Source organism: Barbus barbus (genome assembly GCF_936440315.1).
Source record: "Barbus barbus genome assembly, chromosome: 33".
Classification (NCBI taxonomy): Eukaryota; Metazoa; Chordata; class Actinopteri; order Cypriniformes; family Cyprinidae; genus Barbus; species Barbus barbus.
In genome coordinates, this window is record NC_136761.1 from 1,151,614 (window position 1) to 1,175,734 (window position 24,121).

General features: G+C 36.7%; 1 protein-coding gene across 3 annotated transcripts in view; it reads left to right on the forward strand.

The window, feature by feature from the left end:
• The window catches only part of LOC306853641 (rho guanine nucleotide exchange factor 9-like), a 48,454-nt gene that overhangs the window by 9,663 nt on the left and 14,670 nt on the right, over positions 1-24,121 (forward strand). For 2 of the 3 annotated variants that reach the window (XM_079391198.1, XM_079391197.1), the window contains 7 exons: positions 11,857-12,036; positions 12,277-12,366; positions 14,910-15,110; positions 16,396-16,575; positions 17,084-17,316; positions 18,232-18,361; positions 19,383-19,514. In XM_079391198.1, the coding sequence (XP_079247324.1) occupies positions 11,857-12,036; positions 12,277-12,366; positions 14,910-15,110; positions 16,396-16,575; positions 17,084-17,316; positions 18,232-18,361; positions 19,383-19,514 (1,146 nt within the window). The remainder of the gene's footprint in view (positions 1-11,856; positions 12,037-12,276; positions 12,367-14,909; positions 15,111-16,395; positions 16,576-17,083; positions 17,317-18,231; positions 18,362-19,382; positions 19,515-24,121) is intronic. The other variant, XM_079391196.1, reaches the window with a different exon arrangement.

Here is a 24,121-nt window from a genome sequence, read left to right on the forward strand (position 1 = left end):
AGTCATTGTTTTCCTGTGTTCGTCAACATTTTGTCCCATCTGCTGTTGTTTCCTTAAAATGTATGACTAAAGATCCGTTCACATCAAGAGTGTTAAATAGAACTAAATTATCATCCACACCGATGTATGATATCGTTCTGTTGCTGCAGTTTAGTCGTCTGCTCTATTCTCATAAACTTTTAATAGTTATATATATATATATATATATATATATATATATTGTGACGGGGTGGAAGAATCACGTGACAAGGAGAGCTCAAATAAATACCCCAGAGGGTGGATTTATTAATAAAAGAGGGTGCTGAGTGGAGTGTGGCTCGCTGAAGTGGTGCGGTGCTCTCCGTGCGTGGTTTTTCCCTTTGGGCGGTGCATCGGTGCTGTGCTGGTGGCAGGACTGGATCGGTCACACGCTGGTATCTGGAAAAGATAAGAGAGGTAGCACATTAAATCTTCAGCTTCTTGGAGACCAGGCTCTTCTTGTGACAGTCTCCCACGGCTTATATGGCCGCGGGCAAATGGGCCACAGGTGTGGCCGATCCAGCCGTGATGAGCGAGTGCAGGTGTCTCGCTTCTTTCTCCAGGGCAACGCTGATGAGTGCTCGGGACGCTCGTCACAATATATATATATATGGGTTGTTGACGTGACATGGCATTTTCACTGTCCTACAAGATAAAAATTAATATAATTAATATTGTCATTATTTAAAATGCAGTAAATGCTTAAACCCTGTTGTTATAAAAGCTGCAGTGTTATTTGATTTTTTTATTTTTTTTTGAGCCAAATGTCAAAATTGTCTTACGGTGTGACTGTCTCAAGCATGGTTCAATAAATGACAACTTTTATAAATGAAAAAGAAAAGCATAAAATGTTAATAAATACCTCCGGCATAATTGTACAAGTGTCTATTTTAGTAAATGGTAATCATTTTTTTTTCATCCATATATTTCTGAAAGTGTAGGAACTTGATACATTTTGTCTCTGAAAACCATGTCCTCTGGTGTGACACCATATCTTGATTTGAAATCGGCTAATTCCAGAGAAAACTTTTATTGGTTGAAGAACCCCATTCATGGTCGTGTTACTGAAGCCCCCTGTGAAGCCCATGACATGAGCACATGGTCAGTTTTGTCTAAGAATTGTTCAAATATTTAACGTTTTTTGGAACCACTACAAAAGTGTTACGTTTTGTTGTCCTTTGGCGTGACACCCCTAAATTATATATGTTTTTCATTAAAAACTGCATGTTAAACTGGATAATCATGGAAAATTATGCAAATGTGTCTTGCTAACCGCTAATGACAGGTTAGCTAGGAATTGCAAGGTTATTAATTGACACAAAATGCTTAAACATCCTTTGGTGTGACAGAAAATGTCCTCTGGTGTGACGCCTGTACTTGACACAACTGAGGAAATAGTGAAGACGAATCAACAAGACTACAAAATAGCACAGGGGACAGGCAGTAATACAAAAGTCCCAGCAAGACAAGAAGAACATGTAACACCAGCAGTAATATCTTTTAATGAACAGTAACGTCTCCAAGTATGTCCCATGTTTAACCATTTGGCCAACATGAGCAAAGACCCACTGTATCATAAAAAATACTATATTTACATTTACATTTAGTCATTTAGCAGATGAGGACAATGGAAGCAATCAAAATCAACAAAAGAGCAACGATGCGCAAGTGCTATATGATGCATTCTTAAATGACTTGATTTGAATTTCTTTACTAAATTAATTAATTTCATTAAAAATATTGTACAGCACTACATATGTATTTCAATGTTATCCCCAAACAGTGATTGATTGTGGTAAAACTGTGTTCCCAAGCTTGCGTTATATGTAAATGATAAAGTAAGAGACACATCATTCCCTCCCCAAAACAAAACAATTAATGCTGAGATCTTCAGGTTGACTTCACAATGGTTAATGTATTTCTTTAAATTGCCAATAGAGACACTGTGTCTGTGTAGAATAATGCGTGTAGCTCCTTAAATCATACATAATTCTGACAAACTCTGGCTTTGTATTCATGAAACTGTTTGTGTCTGTTTGAATTTCAGATATGACCTTTGTAGTGTAAATGTCAGGATGGGTGGAATCGAGCCGTATGGGAATCAGTGTCAGCGTTATGTAACTGTCTGTTCTGCATCACAAGAGAAAAGCTCTTTCAATACCTCAGACATTTCATAAGAATAATCTCAAGACACACAAGGATTGTTTGCCTTCTGCTATACTGTGAAAAAAAATGTCTGAACACATTCAGTTAGTTTTGTGTAAAGACGTACTGTAAGATGTGTGAATAGTTTTTTTAGACTATTATTTCTTGTCTATGAACATGAGTTTATAAACCCCCAGTATTAAAAAGAGGAAGGTCTTGAAATCCATTGTGCATCTTGATTGTTACTTGGTTATAGACAATTACATTTAAAGTATTACTCAAACTCAGTGAAAGGGATAATTTTCTGAACATTTAGATATTGTCATGATGTGAAAGCGTAAGGTTATTTAACCCATGGCAAATTAATATTATTTTTCTGTCTTTAATTTAAGCCTTGTACTATAAGGGCATTTGTTTAAGTTGGAGTTGATTTGGACTCAAAATCTGTGCAGAGCCTTATGTGTGTAAATGTCAAGCATGAACTTTCCCGCAGTGAGTGAAAGCAGATTTAAATTCATCAGCACGATCACATCATGCACTGAATGTAAACGACTTACCGGCTACATCGTTGCAATGTCAGTGGGTTTTTTAATGGATTTTTGGTCAAATGCCTGAAATAAGGTCTGTGGTGAAGACAAGCTTAAGATATTTACATGAAAAATTCTACATTAAAAAAGTTATATCAACCATGTAGCCGGAGTTGCCCTCACACTGAAAAATATATATAGTCAGACCAAAGGACTATCAAAAATAGACCATTAATTTCCTTCTTGCATGTGAAAAACATGCATGTTTTTTACATCATAAATGTACTTCATCCGCCTTCTGATGTTATCTTGAAAAAGGTGATTGCTGACTCACTTCACTTGACGCTTGCACAGTTAATAATCACACTCCTGCAAACTATTCTTACTCAGATCTTCAGGGAAAATGTTTTAAAATAAAGACTGAAAGCATTGTTTAAACTTAATGGTGGTGACCCTGGTGTAGTTCAGTTATACGTTTAGCTTTTACTTCTGTCGATTGTATTTAGGCTTCAAAATTCATAAAGGTTCTGTTTATATGTGAAGGTTATCATGATGAACAAAACGTGTCAGAATCATAAACTTGTGTTGGTCACAGAGCTGATTTTCTGCAATAATAATCACGAAAGCCAATGGAAAAAAAATTGAGGAAACCACCCTGCTGAAAAACAATAGACACCATCCTAACATTTGTAATGGTTTTACTGGTTATAATGGGATTTGCATTGGTTTTAATGGAAACTGTATTGGTCCCCTTGAGTCTCTTGGTAATTTGTCACCTTTTATTGGCGGCTTTTGTTAAAAGCACTAAATCCTAATGCAATAAGTCTCAAAACACACTACAGGAAACTATTTTTAATGGTTTCAATAGTTAAAAGTTGATGGTTTGTAGTGTTTGTAATGGTATTTGTAGTGGAAACCATTATTATTTCTGTGATGGTTAATATTGTTTTTTCATCAGGGCAGGATGATGCAAACTTGGTTGTCCTACAAAAATAGGTCCAATTGAGTGGATTGCTATTGAAATGACTGAATTTCACCTGCAAACATTCACCAAACAATGGTAAATGTGATCGTGCAATGCATAAGTATTAATTACAAGAATATTATGAGACAGGCCTACGTTAAGAATTTTTATGATAAAAAAGATGTATCTTGATTATGAGATGCTACAGGAAAGTAGACTAATTGAAATGAAAAAAATAAAAATGCTTTCTGTCCTGGATGTTGTTCAGGTCATATGTTTAATTCCTTGTGAAACTGTTTTGCACCTGGATGGCTTTGAGCAGCCTGGCTTTATCCTTCATTCTTCTTCGTTAATAAGCCGGTGTACAGTAGTCAACGATGATTGAAATATGAATGGCAGGGCATTACTGTAAAGATGACACAGTTCATGCACATTGACTAACTGTGTCGTTGGCTCTTATATAACAGAGTGGGGATGTTTGTTAATGTTAATGATAGTGTTTCCATGGTGAGGGATGAACATCACGCAGGCCGGCTCTGATTGGGGAGCGCAGCTGCGCGTCATTGCACTGTAGAACAAGCGCTCTGAATAGCGATTCACCTCGCGCTCTTCTGATGAAGATGAAGGTGATGGTGAGGATGAGGCATATTTCTGCGTGTCTTGTCTTACGGAGCTGTATCTCAAGACCCAGCGAGCTGCCTAGCAACACAGCCTCACGGGGCATCACAGGTGCGCGCGGTAGGCAGCTCGCTAGGGTTTGAGACGCAGCCGGGGTGTCGTGTTTTATGCATGCATTGATAACTGTGCCGATCGCAGGTTTGACAGCAGCACTGCAGCATGACCTTGGACGTGCAGACGGTGGCGGTGTTCACTGTTATCGCCTTTCTGCTGCTGGTCAACGTGATTCTCATCTTGTTCATGGGCTCCAGCTGAAGGGTCCTCAGTATGACTGACACACAGGCGAACACGCGCAAACATCTGTGATTGTTGCTCGTTTTGGAAACATCTGAGGCTGTTCGTATCTGTGATTCTGCTCTTTACTGCGACCGATATGGTAAAATATATCCCACACTTACATTTCCAAGTGTTTGTGTGCGTGTGCGTGTTCTCCGCCGTCATCTTTCAGTGCAATTGCATTATATAAGCTGATTTGTAGAATTATTCCACGGCATTTTGAGTGCATGACATTTGTGTGTTTGTTTGTATGTATTGTACGGATGATTTATGAACGTCCATTTAAAAATGCTGGTGAATTAATATTCATGCACAATGCTCTGAATGCATAAAATATCATATGGCATGTAATAAGACTAGAATTGTGCTACAATCACAATAATTGCGATCAAAACCGTCTGTTAAGATAAGTATGAACAGTTTATGAATGTAAAATGATACAAAATACCGTGCATCTGTGTGTCTATACAAAATGCAATGCTCTTTTAGATCCGAGTGCTTCCAAAATGTAAGATTCGAATCGAAAGGTGATGCATCTATGCTCGGATGTCATTCTGTATTTAGAGAAAGGTAAATTCATTAATATGGTGTGTTTGATCACATGCCGGCACACATGGTGTGGCAAGTTGAGAATTGTCAAATTCCACATCTTTACTGAGAAAAGCTTGACATCACAGTCATAAGAGCTGATTTCCAAACTGTGCTTGGGTTTAATTAGAGTCTGGATGGTTGATTCTCAGCCGTATGCTTCTGAAGGCACATCATATGTTTCAGATGTTGAGGAGGATGTGTTTGTGTGTTTGATTGGCCCTCACTCTCATGACTCAAGTCTGTTACGTAATATCTTTCAGTGAGGATGCTGGTGTATTTGGTCAAATGTGATTCTCAGAGCAAATTTCTTCCAATGTTGCCCCTACAGATATTATACATTCCTTATTTTCATTCTAATTTGATGTTAAAACAGTGTTTCCCTTTAGAAGTCCACTTTAGTCAGCTTTAGTATTATTAACAAGGCATATCTCTTCTGAAAAGATAAGAAAGTCCCATGAATCTGACTGTAAGAAGAGCACATTGATGTGAAATGACACATAGAGGACATGTTACTCGTTCTTCTTTTGAGTTTTGACATCTTTGTGTTTTCATACGCACTTGCTGCCAAGTCGAATGCGTTCATCTCAAGGCGTACGGTATGCAGAAACATGAGGGGAACAGCGGTCGATTATGTAACGATAATTCCATTACCTTCACAGAACCCTATGAGTCTGTAATGAGAGATGACTTCAAGGTGTCTTAATATTATGATCTGTACACAGTAGTTCTGCATTTTTAACAATTTACATTCACAGAACTTTCTGAGGGTGCTCGAGAGGATATTTCTTGGCACTAATCATCCAGAAAATGATGGTGATATGTAGGCTTCTCAAAATATGAAGCAAAGGAATGGTGGAAAAGGAGGCTGTGTTTGTGATCTTGTTGTAGTTATGTCCTGGTGGTATCTTCAGCATGTGAAGTCTGCAGTCTCAGCTAGAGAAAGCTTGTGTGTTTGCGGTTGGAGAGTTCAGAGAGCTCTCATTCACGCATGCTGAAGACGACACTCTCAGAGGAGCATATACTGCACAAACAGCCAATCAGGAAGCTTCTTGCTTAGTGTTTCACTGTTTACAGTGGTGAGAAAAAGTATTGGCCCCCTTCCTGATTTTTTATTTTTTTGCATGTTTGTCACACTTTAATGTTTCAGATCATTAAACAAATTTAAATATTAATCAAAGATAACACAAGTAAACACAACATGCAGTTTTTGAATGAAGTTTTTTATTATGAAGGGAAAGCTAAATCCAAACCCACATGGCCCTGTGTGAAAAAGTGCTTGCCCCCTAAACCTAATAACTGGTTGGGCCACTCTTAGCAGCAACAACTGCAATCAAGCGTTTGTGATAACTTGCAATGAGTCTGTTACAGCGCTGTGGAGGAATTTTGGCCACTCATCTTGGCAGAATTGTTGTAATTCAGCCACATTGGAGGGATTTCGAGCATGAACCGCCTTTTTAAGGTCATGCCACAGCATCTCAATAGGATTCAGGTCAGGACTTTGACTAGGCCACTCCAAAGTCTTCATTTTGTTTTCCTTCATCCATTCAGAGGTGGATTTGCTGGTGTGTTTTGGATCATTATCCTGCTGCAGAACCCAAGTTCTCTTCAGCTTGAGGTCACGAACAGATGGCCGGACATTGTCCTTCAGGATTTTTTGGTAGACAGCTGAATTCATGGTTTCATTTATCACAGCAAATCTTCCAGGTCCTGAAGCAGCAAAACAGCCCCAGACCATCACACTACCACCACCATATTTTACTGTTGCTATGATGATCTTTTTCTGAAATGCTGTGTTACTTTTACGCCAGATGTAATGGGACACACACCTTCCAAAAATTTCAACTTTTTCCCAAAAGTCTTTGGGATAATCAAGATGATTTCTGGCAAAACTGAGACGAGTCTTTATGTTCTTTTTGCTCAGCAGCGGTTTTCGTCTTGGAACTCTGCCATGCAGGCCATTTTTGCCCAGTCTCTTTCTTATGGTGGAGTCATGAACACTGACCTTAACTGAGGCAAGTGAGGCCTGCAGTTCTTTAGATGTTGTTGTGCGGTCTTTTGTGACCTCTTGGATGAGTCATCGCTGCACTCTTGGGGTAATTTTGGTCGGCCGGCCGCTCCTGGGAAGGTTCACCACTGTTCCATGTTTTCGCCATTTGTGGATAATGGCTCTCATTGTGGTTCGCTGGAGTCCCAAAGCTTTAGAAATGGCTTTATAACCTTTTCCAGACTGATAGAGCTCAATTACTTTCTTTCTCTTTTGTTCCTGAATTTCTTTGGATCTCAACATGATGTGTAGCTTTTGAGGATCTTTTGGTCTACTTCACATCAGGCAGGTCCTAATTAAGTGATTTCTTGATTGTGAACAGGTGTGGCAGTAATCAGGCCTGGGTGTGGCTAGAGAAACTGAACTCAGGTTTGGATTTTGTTTTCCCTTCATAAAAAAAACCTTCATTTAAAAATTGCATGTTGTGTTTACTTGTTATCTTTGATTAATATTTAAATTTGTTTGATGATCTGAAACATTAAAGTGTGACAAACATGCAAAAAATAAAATAAATCAGGAAGGGGGCAACACTTTTTCACACCACTGTATATCACATGTGATCGCGATTTCACCAAGTGCAAAATGTTCCTGCAACAACATCCTTGTTGATCCTGCAACAACATTCCAATCAACCAATCAGAATTGAGGGACAAGTTTACAGGAAATGCCAGTTTTAGCCTGACAACCCTGAGATCTACACCCTTGTTATTCAATCATCATTTCCCTCTGAATTTAGGGATAAATAGGTTTAGGTCTATGTTTTGGACAACAATGTTGATCCAGGAACATGTCGTAGTTGGGAAAATCATGGCTACCTTATATCATACGAGTGTCTCGATTTAGGAAAGAAATCCAAGCAATCTGTGTTAAAGAGATCTTGACAGACTCAAGATGGAGGTCTAGTTCCCATGCCAGTTTTTGTTTTGTTTTTTGTCTGATGCCACGGCCACCTTTGGCTTTCATTTTCTTAAAAACAGAAGCACTACACTATACAAGTAAAAAAAAAAAACACTTGGAAATGGTTGATGAGGTGGTGAAAATAGTAAGTGAGTCTTAAGGGCTGGTCACACTACATTTCATTCATACACATGTGAATGCAAGAGACAGGACCTCAAGCTCAGGCGAATTTCCATGGTTTAAATATGGTAAACTCTGACCTGCAAGATTGCCGTGGCTTCTTAGCTGAATTAAAGGAACACAAATATTAAATCTGCAGGATTGCACCATTGCAGTAAAGTGAGGTAGATTATATTTTTACATTTTAGATGTATTATATGTAGAATTATTATTTTTTTAAAGACGTTAGAGAGTGTGGTGTCATATTATATCCGTATAAAGTTCTAATGCTTAAAGTCTAGTGTGACCATGGTTTTTAGGAGAAGGACTAGAAATGGTTGTATTGCTCGATTATAAATAAGCCTGTGAATCACTGCAGGAACACATGGTTATCTTATGGTTCTTTGTTTGGTTCTATGATTCATCTGTTTGATTATATGACATTTATAGTCACAGGGCCTGTGAAAATTAAATGAAAGATATTGAAATAAGCATAATTTCTGGAGGAGCCTGTTCATCCAATCCTGTCAGTCATTTAATAGGAGTTTATAAACAGTCTCTTCTGTGACAAACTCCTCCAGCATCCTCCTCCAACCATAATTCAGTTTCTCTTTCTCTAATCCCTGTGAGGACGACCAAAGACAACAACAAAGGACGACCGTTCTGGGTCCCACAACACAACAGTATGATTTTAGCTGCATTTGTATTTTCTTCTTTTGTATATAGCTATTTATTGCAGCAGTATTGCCTGCCCTTATCTGAGGCTGATCTCATTAACATGTGACTTGCACACAAATCTGCAAAAACACGTTATAAATAGAAACCTCTGACACAGTAGAAATGGATGAAAATATAATGCTGCAGAATCAACACCTTTCACAATTAGTTATTTGCATTATGAGTTTTAAATAAGGGACACAGCGCTGTGGATCCTCACAAAGTCTATCTTTAGCTTTTCGCTGCAACGCTACGCTCAAATAACACCTTTGTGCTTTATCTACTCCTCAAAAGTGCATATTATATACTTTAAAGGTGCACTGCGCAGGATCCCCCCCCCCCCAAAAAAAGTATAAAATCATACAAAAATGATCCCTCTCTATCATTATGTATGATCCAGCAGAATGTGTGGTGGTGTTTGTGTCTGCTGTTTATTGCTGTAAAAAAGGCCATTTATTTATGATAAACAATATTTGAAAAAAAAAAAAAGATTTGCAGAACACCACATCACTCATCTTCCAGCAGGTAGTTCGCTCTTGAGTTGCTGTCTCATGTGATGCTTTGCTGTTTGTGTTCTGACAACTAATATCATGTCAGGACCAGGGGGCGTGGCTTCTGGCAGTGTTGAGCCCGCCCACAAGGAGGGGCTAAGTTTGACCTCTGTGTTACAAACAGTTACTGAAAATCCTGCGTTAGGCAGCTTTAAGGTAATGTGGGACTATAAGAATCTCTGTAGGGTAGATAAGGCACAGAGGTGTACCTTGAGGGTGAAAAACTTACAGTAGCCCTACAGTAGGTAATATTTTGCTCATTCTTTTCTTTCAGTGCAAGACCAGAATTGAGATTAAAGAGTTTATTAAAGGTGATCGACGCTATAGGAAATTATTTCTCCTATTACAGCTTTATGTGCAGGCTGCAGATACATATAAAGACGAACACTGACTCTCTTTCAAAGGCTGAGCTGTGTGAGCATCTTGAACAGTGCCTGTGTTGAGCCAGTCATTTGTGAGCCGTTCTGGCAAAATGAGTGTGAATGCACGCAGTCTAATTTTGAGCTACAGACAAAAGAAGTGAAAAATGTCAGTTTTGGTTGAATTTGAGGTTTTCACAAAAATGAGCTCATTAAGCCCTCTTCTAGCGATCCCAATGGTCCAAATAGTAATTAAACACCTGAAATCATCTTTATTTGTGTGTTTTCCGAGAGGAGTATCTCTTTCTCTGCTGCTGCTGCTTCTCAAGCTATATTGTTTCAGCACTCCAGCTTTGTGAATATTCATATCGAATTCTGACATGAGTCCAAACCAGTGAAATATGATTTTTAGACCCATACTGATGAAAACAAAATGATCACGCTGACTGACATTTGCAAAGCGCATGCATACATGTAAGTCACACGATCGCCCTATAAAGTACATTATTGAGAAATATGTCTTGACGAGATTCACATCAACATAATCTGTTATGTTTTACATGAACGTTTAGTTAATGATTGGGGAAAAATCTGGTGTGCAACATTATATTTGATCCATGCATTAGAGTTGGTCTCAATATGGATCTGTCTCAATGTTAATCAAATATTAAAAGAAAAGACAGAATCATTCGCTGCTCTTGATTAAACTACTGTTTATTTGCATCTTTGTTCTTATTTTTAATAACAAAGATAAAATAAAAAAATAGCTATATTGTGATTAATAATATAATAATTATTAGGCTATTAAGAAAAGAATTGGAGGAAAATATGCAACTTTGCTAGGTAGGGATTTAACGATTCACTCAACTCACAATTCGACTCGATTCACGATTTTGATTTCACGATTCGATTTTCTCACGATTAATTTTTAATAAAATGAGATCGAAGACATTATACAGTAAATGAAAATGTGTCGTTTGATTAGGCTATTGTGCACGTTTCTTTGTGAAATTGAAATATAACAAAACTAAATTGAAATTTTAAAACAAATCCCAAATCAAATAAGCAAACTTTACTACATAAAACATCTGAAGGAAACAGCAGACAAGCTGAATGAGACACAGACTCACTCTCTGCCAGCAGGTGGTGCTTATGAACAGCAATGATACAGTGTTTCCTTGGTTACTGCTGTAAACAAAGCGCTTATGAACAGCAATGATACAGTGTTTCCTTGGTTACTGCTGTAAACAAAGTGCTAATGAACAGCAATGATACAGTGTTTCCTTGGTTACTGCTGTAAACAAAGTGCTAATGAACAGCAATGATACAGTGTTTCCTTGGTTACTGCTGTAAACAAAGCGCTTATGAACAGCAATGATACAGTGTTTCCTGGGTTACTGCTGTAAACAAAGCGGAGCTGCACTTATAAGCACTACTTTAATATGCATCGTTCAGAGGCAAGATGAAATGAAAATACCACGTAAACTTTTCTAAAGACAGTCAGTTCTCCTCAGAGATGCATTCATATAAACTCTACTTCTTGATTTGTTTGGCATCTCAACTGATTTGAATCGTCACACATTTGAATCGATTTTCAACCGGCTCGCGGTTCATCGTTACATCCCTATTGCTCGGTGATCTCCAGAAAACTTTAACTCGATTTTCCTCAAAATCAGCTCTGCTGACTCTGTCGCTTTCAAACGGCTGTAGCTCAGTCTGTCTGATTCCAACAAGTCATGCGATATAACAATAAAAGAACAACAATAAAAAGCCAATTATAAAGCCGATTAAGAACTCCTTTTTGAAAATTAGCTCATTCCGACTCATTTTGCCAGCATGGGTCACAAATGTTTTCTGACCAATAGCAGACGGGGTAAATGTGTGTGAAAGAATGACGTTTCTCCATCAGACTCACTGTATTGTTCTGCAGTTGATCAGCGGGGGTTCAGTGGTCAGCGCCGAGGCGGTATGGGATCACGTGACGATGGCCGAGAGGGAGCTGGCCTTCAAGGCTGGAGACGTCATCAAGGTCCTGGACGCCTCCAATAAAGACTGGTGGTGGGGTCAGATGGATGACGAGGAGGGTTGGTTCCCCGCCAGCTTCGTGAGGGTACGTCTTTGATCCACTCTCTCATCTCATCAGATAAGCCCCTAGATCGTATTATTGAATTGTGATGCGGCTCATGGTCTCAAGTGAAGAAATGGACACGGATTAGATGCGTCCATCTGGAAATGAGCGCAGTCACTGTTGAATCAGTGTTGCCAAGCCTCTTCCATCTCTGTTCCATTTCTATTCTTCCACAGCAAGAGCAAATTAAAACCAAGTGTATTTCTGTCATTCTTTCCAAAGGTTGATCCCCACCCTCCTCAACCTTACACAAAACCAGTTTTCTATATCAACCCTATAGCAACTCCAAGGTTCCATAACACAACAGCAAAGGTGCGTCCCCAGCTCCTCAAATCTCATCAAGTGCTGCTGATTTTGTCAACACAGCCGTCTCACAAAGCATTTAAAGCATCCAACTGAAATCACGCTCCTAGTGCGCTTCTTAGCTTTTCAAATAGATGAGCATCCGATGTTTCTTCATTACATGCGCTGCTTTGGATGTGTTTTGTAATAGCCTCCGAATGTTGAAATAGATGTTAGTAATACTGTAGTATCTGCTTTGCATTCAGAACCAACTTCTCGTTTTCGTCGGGCAGCATCCCATTTTGTGTTTGCATCTCTGTAGATGCCTAGATTTTAATTAGCAGTGAGTGTGTGTAATAATTCTAGATGGAATTTCAAAGCTGTTGGTCTGTGTTAAGTTGTCTGTTGATCAAGGAACGTGGTTTTTGACGCTCAAGAAAATGTTCCTGACGGGAAAGAGTTGAAATGCAATGGTGACTTATGAATGGAGAATTACTGAGAGTGAACTTTTATGCCCTCACTTGAGTTAAGACCGGACCCTCCAAGCCCAGGCCAAGACTAGACCCCTCAAGACCCAAACACACATCAGAAATCAATAAAATGTTGGTGTTTTTTCCTCCATCATACATTTAAAACAATGAAGTCTTTTTTTTCCAGTGTTTCCAATTGGTTTCCAAACACAGAAACGTTTTCATTTATCATTTTTTTTTTTACTTTTTTTTTACACCAAAAACATGGTTCCTAACGAACATAAATGAAAGCACAACGCTATCATACAAGTTTCATACATGTTTTTCTACTCTGTTTCACAGGGGTTTTTTTTACTTATTTGAACTAACAAATAAAGTACCACAGTATTTTTTTTTTTTTATTTACTCTACAATAATATCGAAGTTACAAGTGCATGTTTTTTTCTATTTCCTCAGTGTATTTAAAAACAAAATTGAAAACCTCACCCTTTTTTTCCATAACATAGACCTACAGAGAGCATGTGATGTACAAAATATACTGGTACTGACCCGTCATGGAAGCAGCCCAGAAGACATCATCTCATAATGTAACATTCAAGATTGTGATGATTCATAGTTTCCAAAAGATTGAGATTCCTATTTAAATAGATGTATGCCACCATTAGATTTCTGTTCCCCAGTAAAACATGGAAAGTCTGCATATATGCCACTTCAGAAGTATCTTCGGCCCCAGTTTATATTAGGTGGCCTTACTATGCACTTACATCAAAAAATAAGTACAAACTTGTGTTAATTTGTGTTCATATACAGGTAAGGTTAGTATAGGGACAGGTTTGGTGGTTTGGGTAGGTTTAATGGTGGGTTAAGCTGAAAGGGAATTACAGAAATTAATTACAGATGTAATTACATGCAGGTATTTTTAAGGTAACACTTTATTTTAAGGTGTCCATAATACAGAGTAATTACCTAGTTAAGTACTTAGTAGTAGCCGTTGTACTTACATGAATCTGAATGTACAATGTAATGCTGGCAATGTAAAAGTTATGGAACAGCTTGTAATTACAGTTAGTAATGATGTAGATGTAATAGGCAGCTACTGTTACACATATGTTACAGACCGAGTCTGTTACACAGCTACTTATGTAACCAAAAGATTGTTACATATGTGTTGCAGACTTTAAATGTAATTATAAATGTAAGTACACAGGCATAAGCTACTTAAAGTGTATCAAGATTGTACTTAAGTGTACTTCATGTGTATCTATACTGTACACCTTATCCAGCTGCACCTTAGCTTGATTTAAACCACCAGTACACAGCTAAAATACATTTAATAAATTTCTAATTACATTACAATTACATAATATTACACAGGCATAAGCTACTTAAAACAAAGTGTATCAAGATTGTACTTAAGTGTGCTAGTAGCTGTGTAACAGACTCGGTCTGATACATATGTGTAACAGTAGCTGCCTATTATATCTACATAATTACTAACTGTAATTACATGCCGTTCCATAACTTAGTTACATGGTAAGTGCGTTTTGTAGTACAACAGCTACTACTAAGTGATTAATTAGGAAAGTACTCTGTACACCTTAAAATAAAGTGTTACCTTTTTGAAAACATAAGTGCAATGTAAAAGCATGTATGCACACAATAAGTTCATTGTATCAAATTAATCATTTAAATGTAAGTACATAGTAGTTATGCCCACCTAATATAAATATCTTCCGTGCCATCTTTCAGCACAATGCATTCTTGTCTGAAGCCATAAACTGAAACCCACACCAAAGGCAGATTTTTTTGTCTTATTACCAAGGCCACGAGAGCAAGACTGCAGCTCGTCATTCGTTTGGAATAAGATGTGTCCACTCATGGTTAAAGAACAACTGATGGTGGAAGTCTGTAGAGAAATGAACTAGTATTTTTGTGACTATGGAATCTTTAAATGCATGGACTTCTCAGTAAAAACAACCAACAACCTTTTGTCAGCAAAAATCTTCACCCCAGTGAGAATTAGTGCTCAAACCTGTTCCCCTTTGCAAATCTCACAGCTTGGAGATGTAATGTGTCTCTCTGCCTTTGTTTCTTTGCTGTTAGCTGTGGGTTAACCAGGAAAATGTGGGCACAGAATCATCTGAGGGTGCCGGCGAGGTGCAGAACGGACACACCGACCCCAGCAACGGCTGTCTGTGCATCGGCCAACCGCTGCAGAACCGAGACCAGATGAGGGCCAATGTTATCAACGAGATCATGAGTACTGAGCGCCACTACATCAAGCACCTGAAGGACATCTGTGAGGTACTGCTGACAGCATCAGATGAGTGCAATTGCTTGGTGCCTTGGAGAGATTACAGAAAAATCTAAATTCACATCATCACTGACTCACCCTCATGTCGTTCCAAACCCATAGGACTTGCGTCTTCAGTACACAAATGAAGATATTTTTAATGAAACCTGAGACATTTCTGTCCCTCCACTTAAAGACCTTTCACCCAGAATGTTGACATTTCAAAAAGTTCATTAAGAAATGCAGCAGCTATTTACACTTATTGCAAATAGCATATTTTCTTAATGATAGATACTATTTCCACTAAGTGCAAATAGGCTAACTATAGATTATATTTACACTATGTTAAAATAGCAAGATTTTCTGTTATTTATACTACTTATTGCAAATAGTGGCAATTATCTGCACCTCAGTGTTGTAGTACATTATAAAACAGTACGCAATAATAACGTATTCAGTGTAAATTATCATTTTAATTCAGATTATTAAATGGATGCTACCTTATTGGGATAATAAAGCCCTCCCTACACCTACCCTAACCCTACCCAATACTTTATTTTCAACTTTTTGATTATTTCCTTCATTTTTATTGAAAATAAATGCCTTTCCGATGCGATATGAGATTTCAAAAGGGAGAAAAAAAAGTTTGGCAAAGTGGATTCGAGCTCGGGTTGATTGCGTCAAAAAGCACATGTCTTAATGTCTACACCACCAAAACTGATGTTAAAAAAGCGCCTTTTTTAGTAATAAAGACGAGCCCAATCACACGTTGGTGGGCGGAGTTAGTGTGAATTGCCTCTGCCAACAAGGCGGGCTGTTTGCACTTAGTGTAAATAGACACTCCGATTAAGAAATCCCTATTAATCTAGCTGTTTTGTCTACATTTATATGATGAACATTTACTTAAGGCTTTTATTTCACATATAAAAATTGATTAACGCATCAGATATGGTAAACAAACTGTAACTGTTTGGCATGCAAAATAAACCTCGTTGGTTCTCACGTTAAGCAAGCATGGTTGATCTTCTGTTTGCCATGTTTGATGAGCTCTGTGTGCGTTGATCAGTGTTTATGTGAAAAACCTAAACGAAATCAGTGCATCATATAAAGTGACCGTGTCTCTTCAGAAGACTTGAATCACTCAAGGAATTCTTTTGCATTGTCTTCATGAAGTCTTTGCAGGTTGAATGGTTAGTGGAGTGGACTTTCAATGGAAGAACAGAAAGCAAAGGCTGGAATCAAAGTGATTCATGCAGATTACGTTCGTGACTGAACCGAAGGTGTTTCTGTCTGCAGGGATACTTGAGGCAGTGTCGGAAGAGGATTGACATGTTCAGTGACGACCAGTTGAAAGTGATTTTTGGAAACATCGAGGACATCTACAGATTTCAAATGGGATTTGTGCGGGACTTGGAGAAACAGTACAACATCGAGGAGCCGCATCTTAGTGAAATCGGACCGTGTTTTCTGGAACATGTGAGTACATTGCCTTATGGCTATGTAAAAACTTCTTATTTTATATTATAGCCAATTATAGCTGCACCTACAAGCTCCTTCATAATAAATCTAGAAAATTTCACGACAGTCTATAATGGTTAGATATTGATGAGTATAATTTACAAAATATCTACATGGAACATGATCTTTACTTAATATCTATCTAATGATTTTTGGCATAAAAGAAAAATGTATAATTTTGACCCATACAACAATACATCAATATCTAACCATTATAGACTGTCGTGAAATTTTCTAGATTTGCTACAAATATACCTGTGCTACTCATGACTGCTTTTGTGCTGCAGGGACACATATTATAGCCAATTATAGCTGCACCTAACTCCTTCATAATAAATCTAGAAAATGTCAAGACAGTCTATAATGGTTGTGTATTGATGAGTATCAGCTATTCAAACGTTTGAACTGATTCCTGAAAACCTTGAAATGCATTTGTTTGATTAAGTTCTGACCGTCTGCTATACAGCAAGACGGTTTCTGGATCTATTCAGAGTACTGCAACAACCACCTGGATGCCTGCATGGAGCTCTCCAAGCTGATGAAGGACGGCCGCTATCAGCACTTCTTCGAGGCCTGTCGCCTGCTCCAGCAGATGATCGACATCGCCATCGACGGCTTCCTCCTCACCCCGGTGCAGAAGATCTGCAAGTATCCACTGCAGCTGGCCGAGCTGCTCAAGTACACATCACAAGACCACAGGTAACACAAACCACAGAAAACACTGTCTGGAGATCTGAAGCTGATGTACAGGCCGAAGCAGAACGTTACAGAGACATTCAAACAAGCAGATATCTGTAGCCAGGGAGATATACGACTATATACACTATATATACGATATATATAAACACTGGTGATACTAAGTTTGTGAACCCTTTGAAAATAATTAGATTTCAGTATTGATTACTCATAAAATGTGCTCTAAATTTGTCTCACAATTAAAGACAAAGGCAATCTGACTACACTAATGACACAATCATGGTTGTGTGTTTTACACATTTTATTAATATATATATATATATATATTGAAGTAAGTATAAGTAAGTGAACTCTTGAACATAAATAACTTTAGATCCTCCTTTAGCAGCAAAACCTCCACCCATTATTTTCCTCTAAACAAAACATTGTGTATTTTTGGCAAAAAAAAACATAGCAATAAACAAATAAGTTAATTTATTTACAGTCTCATGTCCTAATAGTGAAAATATGGTAACACTTTGTTTCAAGGTGTCCTTGTTACATGTTACATGTACTTACTATTATAATTACCATATGTATAATTACATGCAAGTAACCCTAACCATATAGTAAGTACATGTAGTTAATTAATGTTACTCAGCACTTAAATGTATAATTACGGACACTAAAATGGTCAAATGGACACCGAAAAGGTAACACTTTACAATACTGGTGCACAAATATACATTAATTCATGCTTAACTAATGCACAGATAATTATGAGTTAATGTATAACTCATGAAGAACTAAACCATTTATTAATGATTAAGATCAAATTGTGAAAGGTTTGTCATAATAGTTGAGTCAGATTGTGTTTGTCTATAAGTGTGTTGTATATATATGTGTTTATGTACAGTCTGTGGGTGTGTTTTCTGGCAGTGATTACCGTTATGTGGCAGCAGCGCTCGCTGTCATGAGGAACGTCACTCAGCAAATCAACGAGCGCAAAAGAAGACTGGAGAACATTGACAAGATCGCTCAGTGGCAGGCCTCGGTGCTGGACTGGGAGGTGCGTTTGAACAAGATCTGTGTATTTACATACAGTTTTTGGCCCACATTCATTCAGACACATTTAATTACATTGAACTCTGATATCACACTCAAAAAAAAAGATTTTATGATACTTTATTTAAACAATTAATTTTAATTTAACACCATTGTAGATTTCTCATTCAAACACAGTTGCATTGTGTTAAACTGACTTGAAACAGTTATGCTTTGGTTCATATAAATGTTTTCAGTTTGAAAGAACATGTGTCAATTAAGTAGGTCAAAATAGCATTTGGTGCTTGTTCAGTTTACTTAAGTCAAGTTAACCTAACGCAAATATTTTCTACCACATTACTTAATCCATTTGAGTTAAGATACATAAATGATTTTAGTTGTGTTAAAGTATTATTATAGAATCTAGGAAGAGGATTTCCACTTCCCATCATGCTTTGCACAGGGCTGGATAGGCAGAGTAATAGGCATGCCATGGATGTAACAACCATCGTCTGGCTTACTCCTAACAATAAGAGCTATATTAAACTTGTTTAGTATGTGTTATGAATAGCAGGTGCATCAAAAAATATCTTACCTTCAAATAAATCAATTCATTTATTGACAGTGTTTCCACATTATGGAAACATGCTATCTTTACTCAGATACTTTAGTTACGATGAACTTGATTAAGTCAAGTTATTTGGATATGGTAAGTTTACTCAATTCAGTTTAGTTCATCATACATTATGTATTTGAGTAGAGATAACATGTTTCTGTTATGTGGAACCACTGTCCATAATTGGATTAAGTTAGTTTAAAGTATCTTTGCACATCTGAACATGAACACCATGCAAGAAAGATCTTTACACTGACGTTTATTCTCAAATCCTCCACATAATGTCTCATATTTGTTATTATCCTGGATTATTTTAGTTTGTTTAATAATTTAGCTTTAGAAATATTTCATGAATAAAAGCTCCTTTAGGTTGTCCACTGCCAGTCCCAGTTTGTGTGCCCAGACTCCTGAGTGTTTTTGTTCTGGTTAGGGTGATGATATTCTGGACCGAAGCTCAGAGCTGATCTACACGGGTGAGATGTCGTGGATCTATCAGCCGTATGGTCGGAGTCAGCAGAGAGTCTTCTTCCTGTTTGATCATCAGCTGGTCCTGTGCAAAAAGGTACATGATCTTTACAAACTTGCCTATATTGTTTTCCTCAAAAAGGGGTTTGAGATGGTCAGCTGAAGAATAAAAGTGTGAGCGCTGATCATAAAACAATGTTCCTAGACCATATTAAATTCATAAGCGTTCTTTACTTTACATTGCCGTATTTGAATCTCCAAATATGACCATAAATTAGAAATGCATCCTAAGGTTAGAACCATCTCACACGATGCAGGGCTGTAGGTTTTATTGAGTTTATGTTAGGGGTGTAACGGTACACAGACATGATGCTTCGGTATGGTTTTGGAGGGAAAAAAACAAGCATAAATAAATTTTATTTCATTTGAATTTTAATTAAACAGTGGTTTACTGAACAACTTGTTCTTTCTTTAAATAAATTAAATTATAATTACATTTTTCTTAGGGATAAAAATCTATCTCAGTTTATGGTCTCTAAACTACAGTGATTCCTTGTACTTTACTATACGGTTATAGTTAACAAAAGAGCGCAAACTTAAATTCAATTACTATTTATTTTTAACCCTTGTGCATCAATAAAAAAAGTTACACTTAGGTCCATAGTGGACAAAAATGTCCATGTCAAAAAAACGGTCAAAAAAACGGTCATAAAAATTGGAAGCTTGGGAGCAGATTATTGTTGAAGTAAGAGAAGTTTAAAAAGTGAAACCAAAAAAAAGTTATACAGGTTTAAGTTTATGAAAATGATTTATGAACAATATTTTATTTGATGAATATTTTATATATGAAACATGTTGAACTCTAAACCTGCTAGAATCTAAACTAGTTGTGTTCCAAATTTGAGGTTGATATCGCAAAAAATGAGCTTTCAGTAAGATTTTGTTTGGGCGCAGTACCAAATTTTCCCCATTAGATGCCAGCAAAACTCTGCTGATGCACACAGTGCTTGGATTTGTGATTTGCAGTAGAGTTAATCTCTCAAATTAAAAGAAAACATTTTTATGACACACATACAAACCACACTCTGACATGCATACCAACACACCCACACAATTATAGCTGCATTATTTATCCAATTGGCTCTATAATATGCAGAAGCAGAAAACAGGAATAAAGCAAGTATTTGCTTTATATACCCTTTATAGACCAAACCTGAAAAAATGGAACCATCTGGTAAAAAAAAAAAAGAATTTGAAGCCTTGCCAAAAGAATGAAAGTCTATTAACAAAAATTGCATCATTTTTCCAGTTAAACGGCACTGCGATTAAAAATAGCTGTTTTAATGGGTTTCAAAGGGGACATTTTTGTCCAAAAGGCGCTGAGAGGAACTATTGTTTGTACCCAGTGTAAAACAGATTTATTAAAGGAAATGAGGGTGAAATATTAAAATTCCAATAAAAATACACACCTGAGCCAAAATTTATGCAGTTAGCATTAACACAGGCAAAATTAACCAAACAAACAAAACTAAAATGGACAAATATGTCCATAAGGGTGCACAAGGATTAACTATATAATAATCAACACTCAAATAAAAAGCAATTGTATGCGAACATGTAAATTGCATATTATGCAGTTTTAAAATGAACTTCTAAATTATACAATTTCAATTAGTTGCTGAAATATAGTAATCTACAGAGTGGCTGTCATAACTTGAATTAAGAATATAGTCTAATATTTTGCAAAATGCTCTTCTCAAGACTTAATTTCTCTAGCAAATAACGAGATGTGGACACTGATGACTTGCCTGAGGTACATTAATACTACGTGACATTTTGTTTACAAGCGTTTTTAATGATGTCTTTAAATGGTTGAAACACTAATTGAGCAAATACGTGAGGGGTGAGATGTTCGTTCATGTTTATTTTGCGTTAAAACTAGAAATAAAGAGGAAGGCATGATCGTGCTGCCATTAGAACTGAGGCGTTAGTATATGGCGACATGTCGTGAAAATGTCCGGTATGAATACATGTACAATTACACCCCTAGTTTATGTATTTCTTTAACTTCAAAAAACAGCTTTGTAAATGCTTAGGTTGGACCAAGTGTCTAGCATACCTTTCCCAAAAAGCCTTATGAAGTTGGTTGTCAGAATGTCCAGACTGTGCAGAGTTCTATTCTTGGGTACAAGATGTATCTTCTTTAAAATAAGTATGAAATAGCACAAAATAGACATGTGGAAATGATTAGTGAATGTAGCTGCTGGCCGAGGCTAAACCAAACCGCTGCAGATCTTTAACGAGTCAATTCAGTCACACACGTTTCTGTATCGCGCTCTATTAAATCTCCCAAATAACAAGACTACATAAAATATGTCACAATAAATCTGCTCAGAGGATCCTTTTCTGTCCTTTTTTTTTTTGTCTACAACATATGTAGTATTTAGCAATCTTTCACATTTTTGCAATAAGAGAGAGATATAATTTATCATTGTCTGTATTCTTTTGTCCTTGTTTTTCATGTATTTTAATTTCCAAGATTTGCTGCAACAGCATTCTTTCATAACATAATTATATGTGTATCTTTTTCCCTTTGCATCTTATTTTTTATTAAACAAAAACCAAGAAAGATGAAAATAAATCACAATGAAAAAATGAAAATAAATCACAATGAAAATGTAAAAAGATTTTAAAAATCCCATTACATGAAAACTTCAGTTATTTATTCACAATCTTGTTGCAAATCCATATGACTATATATTTTGAATAATTTGCCACCTGTTTTTGTCCAAGCAGTGAAACTCGCTGGAGTCCAAAACATTTGCATTTAGTCATTTAGCAGATGCTTTTATCCAAAGCAACTTACAAATGATTACAATAGAAACAATCAAAACCAACAAAAGAGCAATGATATGCAAGTGCTATAACACGTCTCAGTTTTTTTATTATTATTATTACTATTATTATATAATAAATAAAATGAAAACAGATAGAATAGAGCAGGCTAGTGTTAGAGGCCTTTTTTGCTTTTGTAATTGTATAATAAATAAAAAGAAAACAAATAGATAGAATACAAAAAGATTAGAAAAGCTAGTGTTAGGTTTGTTTTTATGAAACAAGCAGTTAATAAATGAATAGAGTGCAAAACAGCAATCAAATAATAATAATCAAAACAAGAATAGACTTGACAAACTTTCATTGTATTGACAAAAACAATAGGACAGTATGGGTAGGTGTGTGTGTAAGAAAAAATAGCAATAGTAATATTTAACAATAAAGCATTGCTTTATTCCATCCATCTTCCATAAGCTCAGTCACAGGAGTTTATGTTTGATGTAAATGTGCTTGTTGAAGCTCAGGCAACATAGAAGTTATGGTGGTGTGTTTATATCAACGTGACACATCACACCAGCTGGAAACTTAAAGAGAACTTTACTAAAACATTTATGTAAAAATGTGGCACTTACAGGTGCATAAAGATATATAATTGCAGGAGAGGTGGGGTTGATGATCAGCGAGTGTTTTCAGTGAGGAATTGTGGGAGGGATTGATCAGAGAACGCATCCAAAAGTTGAGAAAAGCTCAGCTTCACAGAAACGTTGAGTGGGTGGCAGCCAGTCGCTGTGAGGCACAGACAGAGCCGTCTGTTTCATAAACTGCCAATTGTGCTGGAGTTGACATATTACTATATTTCATTCAGATCACAAATGTGGTTTGGAGGCTTTCATTGTGACAAGTCTGGCTACGTTAGCGAGTTAGTATCAAGTGTGTGTGATCAGTGTTGGGTACTTAGTAACGCGTTACTGTAATTAAATTACTTGTCCACTGAAAAAGTAAAGTAAGGGATTACTGTTCATTTATAGTTACTTATAAAGTACTTGCGTTACATACAGTAAATAATTTCAAAAGTTCTAAAATCAATATAGAATTTGAAATCTAAATTTACTGTCTAAATATAAAATTGAATGCAGCGGCTTTAACCCTCCGCGCTCACTTTCAAATTTTCCTGATTCACAGAGAAACCTTAAATACTCAGATACATATAAGACTAAAATCAATAGAATCTAAAAAGCTTGAAGTGTTTACTTTTAAATGAATGAATTCAAATCGAAAACGAGGAATTTACCTCATAAGAAGCCCGCGATCTGACATGGCTTTATTCAGCAGAGAAGATCATTTCTGTCATTTATTCTTACCTACAAAAGAATAAAGAGTTTAATTTCTATTAAGGTTTATATGGATTTTAAGATGTAGCCTAATTAGCGATTTGAATAATTAAGTTACTTATTGAGTAACTAAGTTACTTTTCAGACAGAGTAATTAGTAAAATAATTTAAATACAATATTGATAAAGTAATTAGTAACTGTAGTTAATTACTTTTTGAAAGTAACTTACCCAACACTGTGTGTGATCTGTGTTTGGTTTCAGTACACTGACAGTATAATCATACATAATTACTGTCGGAGAGATCAAAGAAAAGATACAGTGTCAGTTTGATACATTTTTTAACCTAGTGACAATAAAGTTGTCCAAACATTGTGTATAGATCTATAGATAAATCCAGATTTTCAAACCCATTTCTCAGCTTTTGGATTCTCTTGACAGCCTTCTGCAATCCACTGCCACACTGCCAATCTGTAGCTTGGCTCCCATAGAAAATGTAAAATGTAAAATGTCTGCTCTGCTCCACCGTTAGTCTGTAT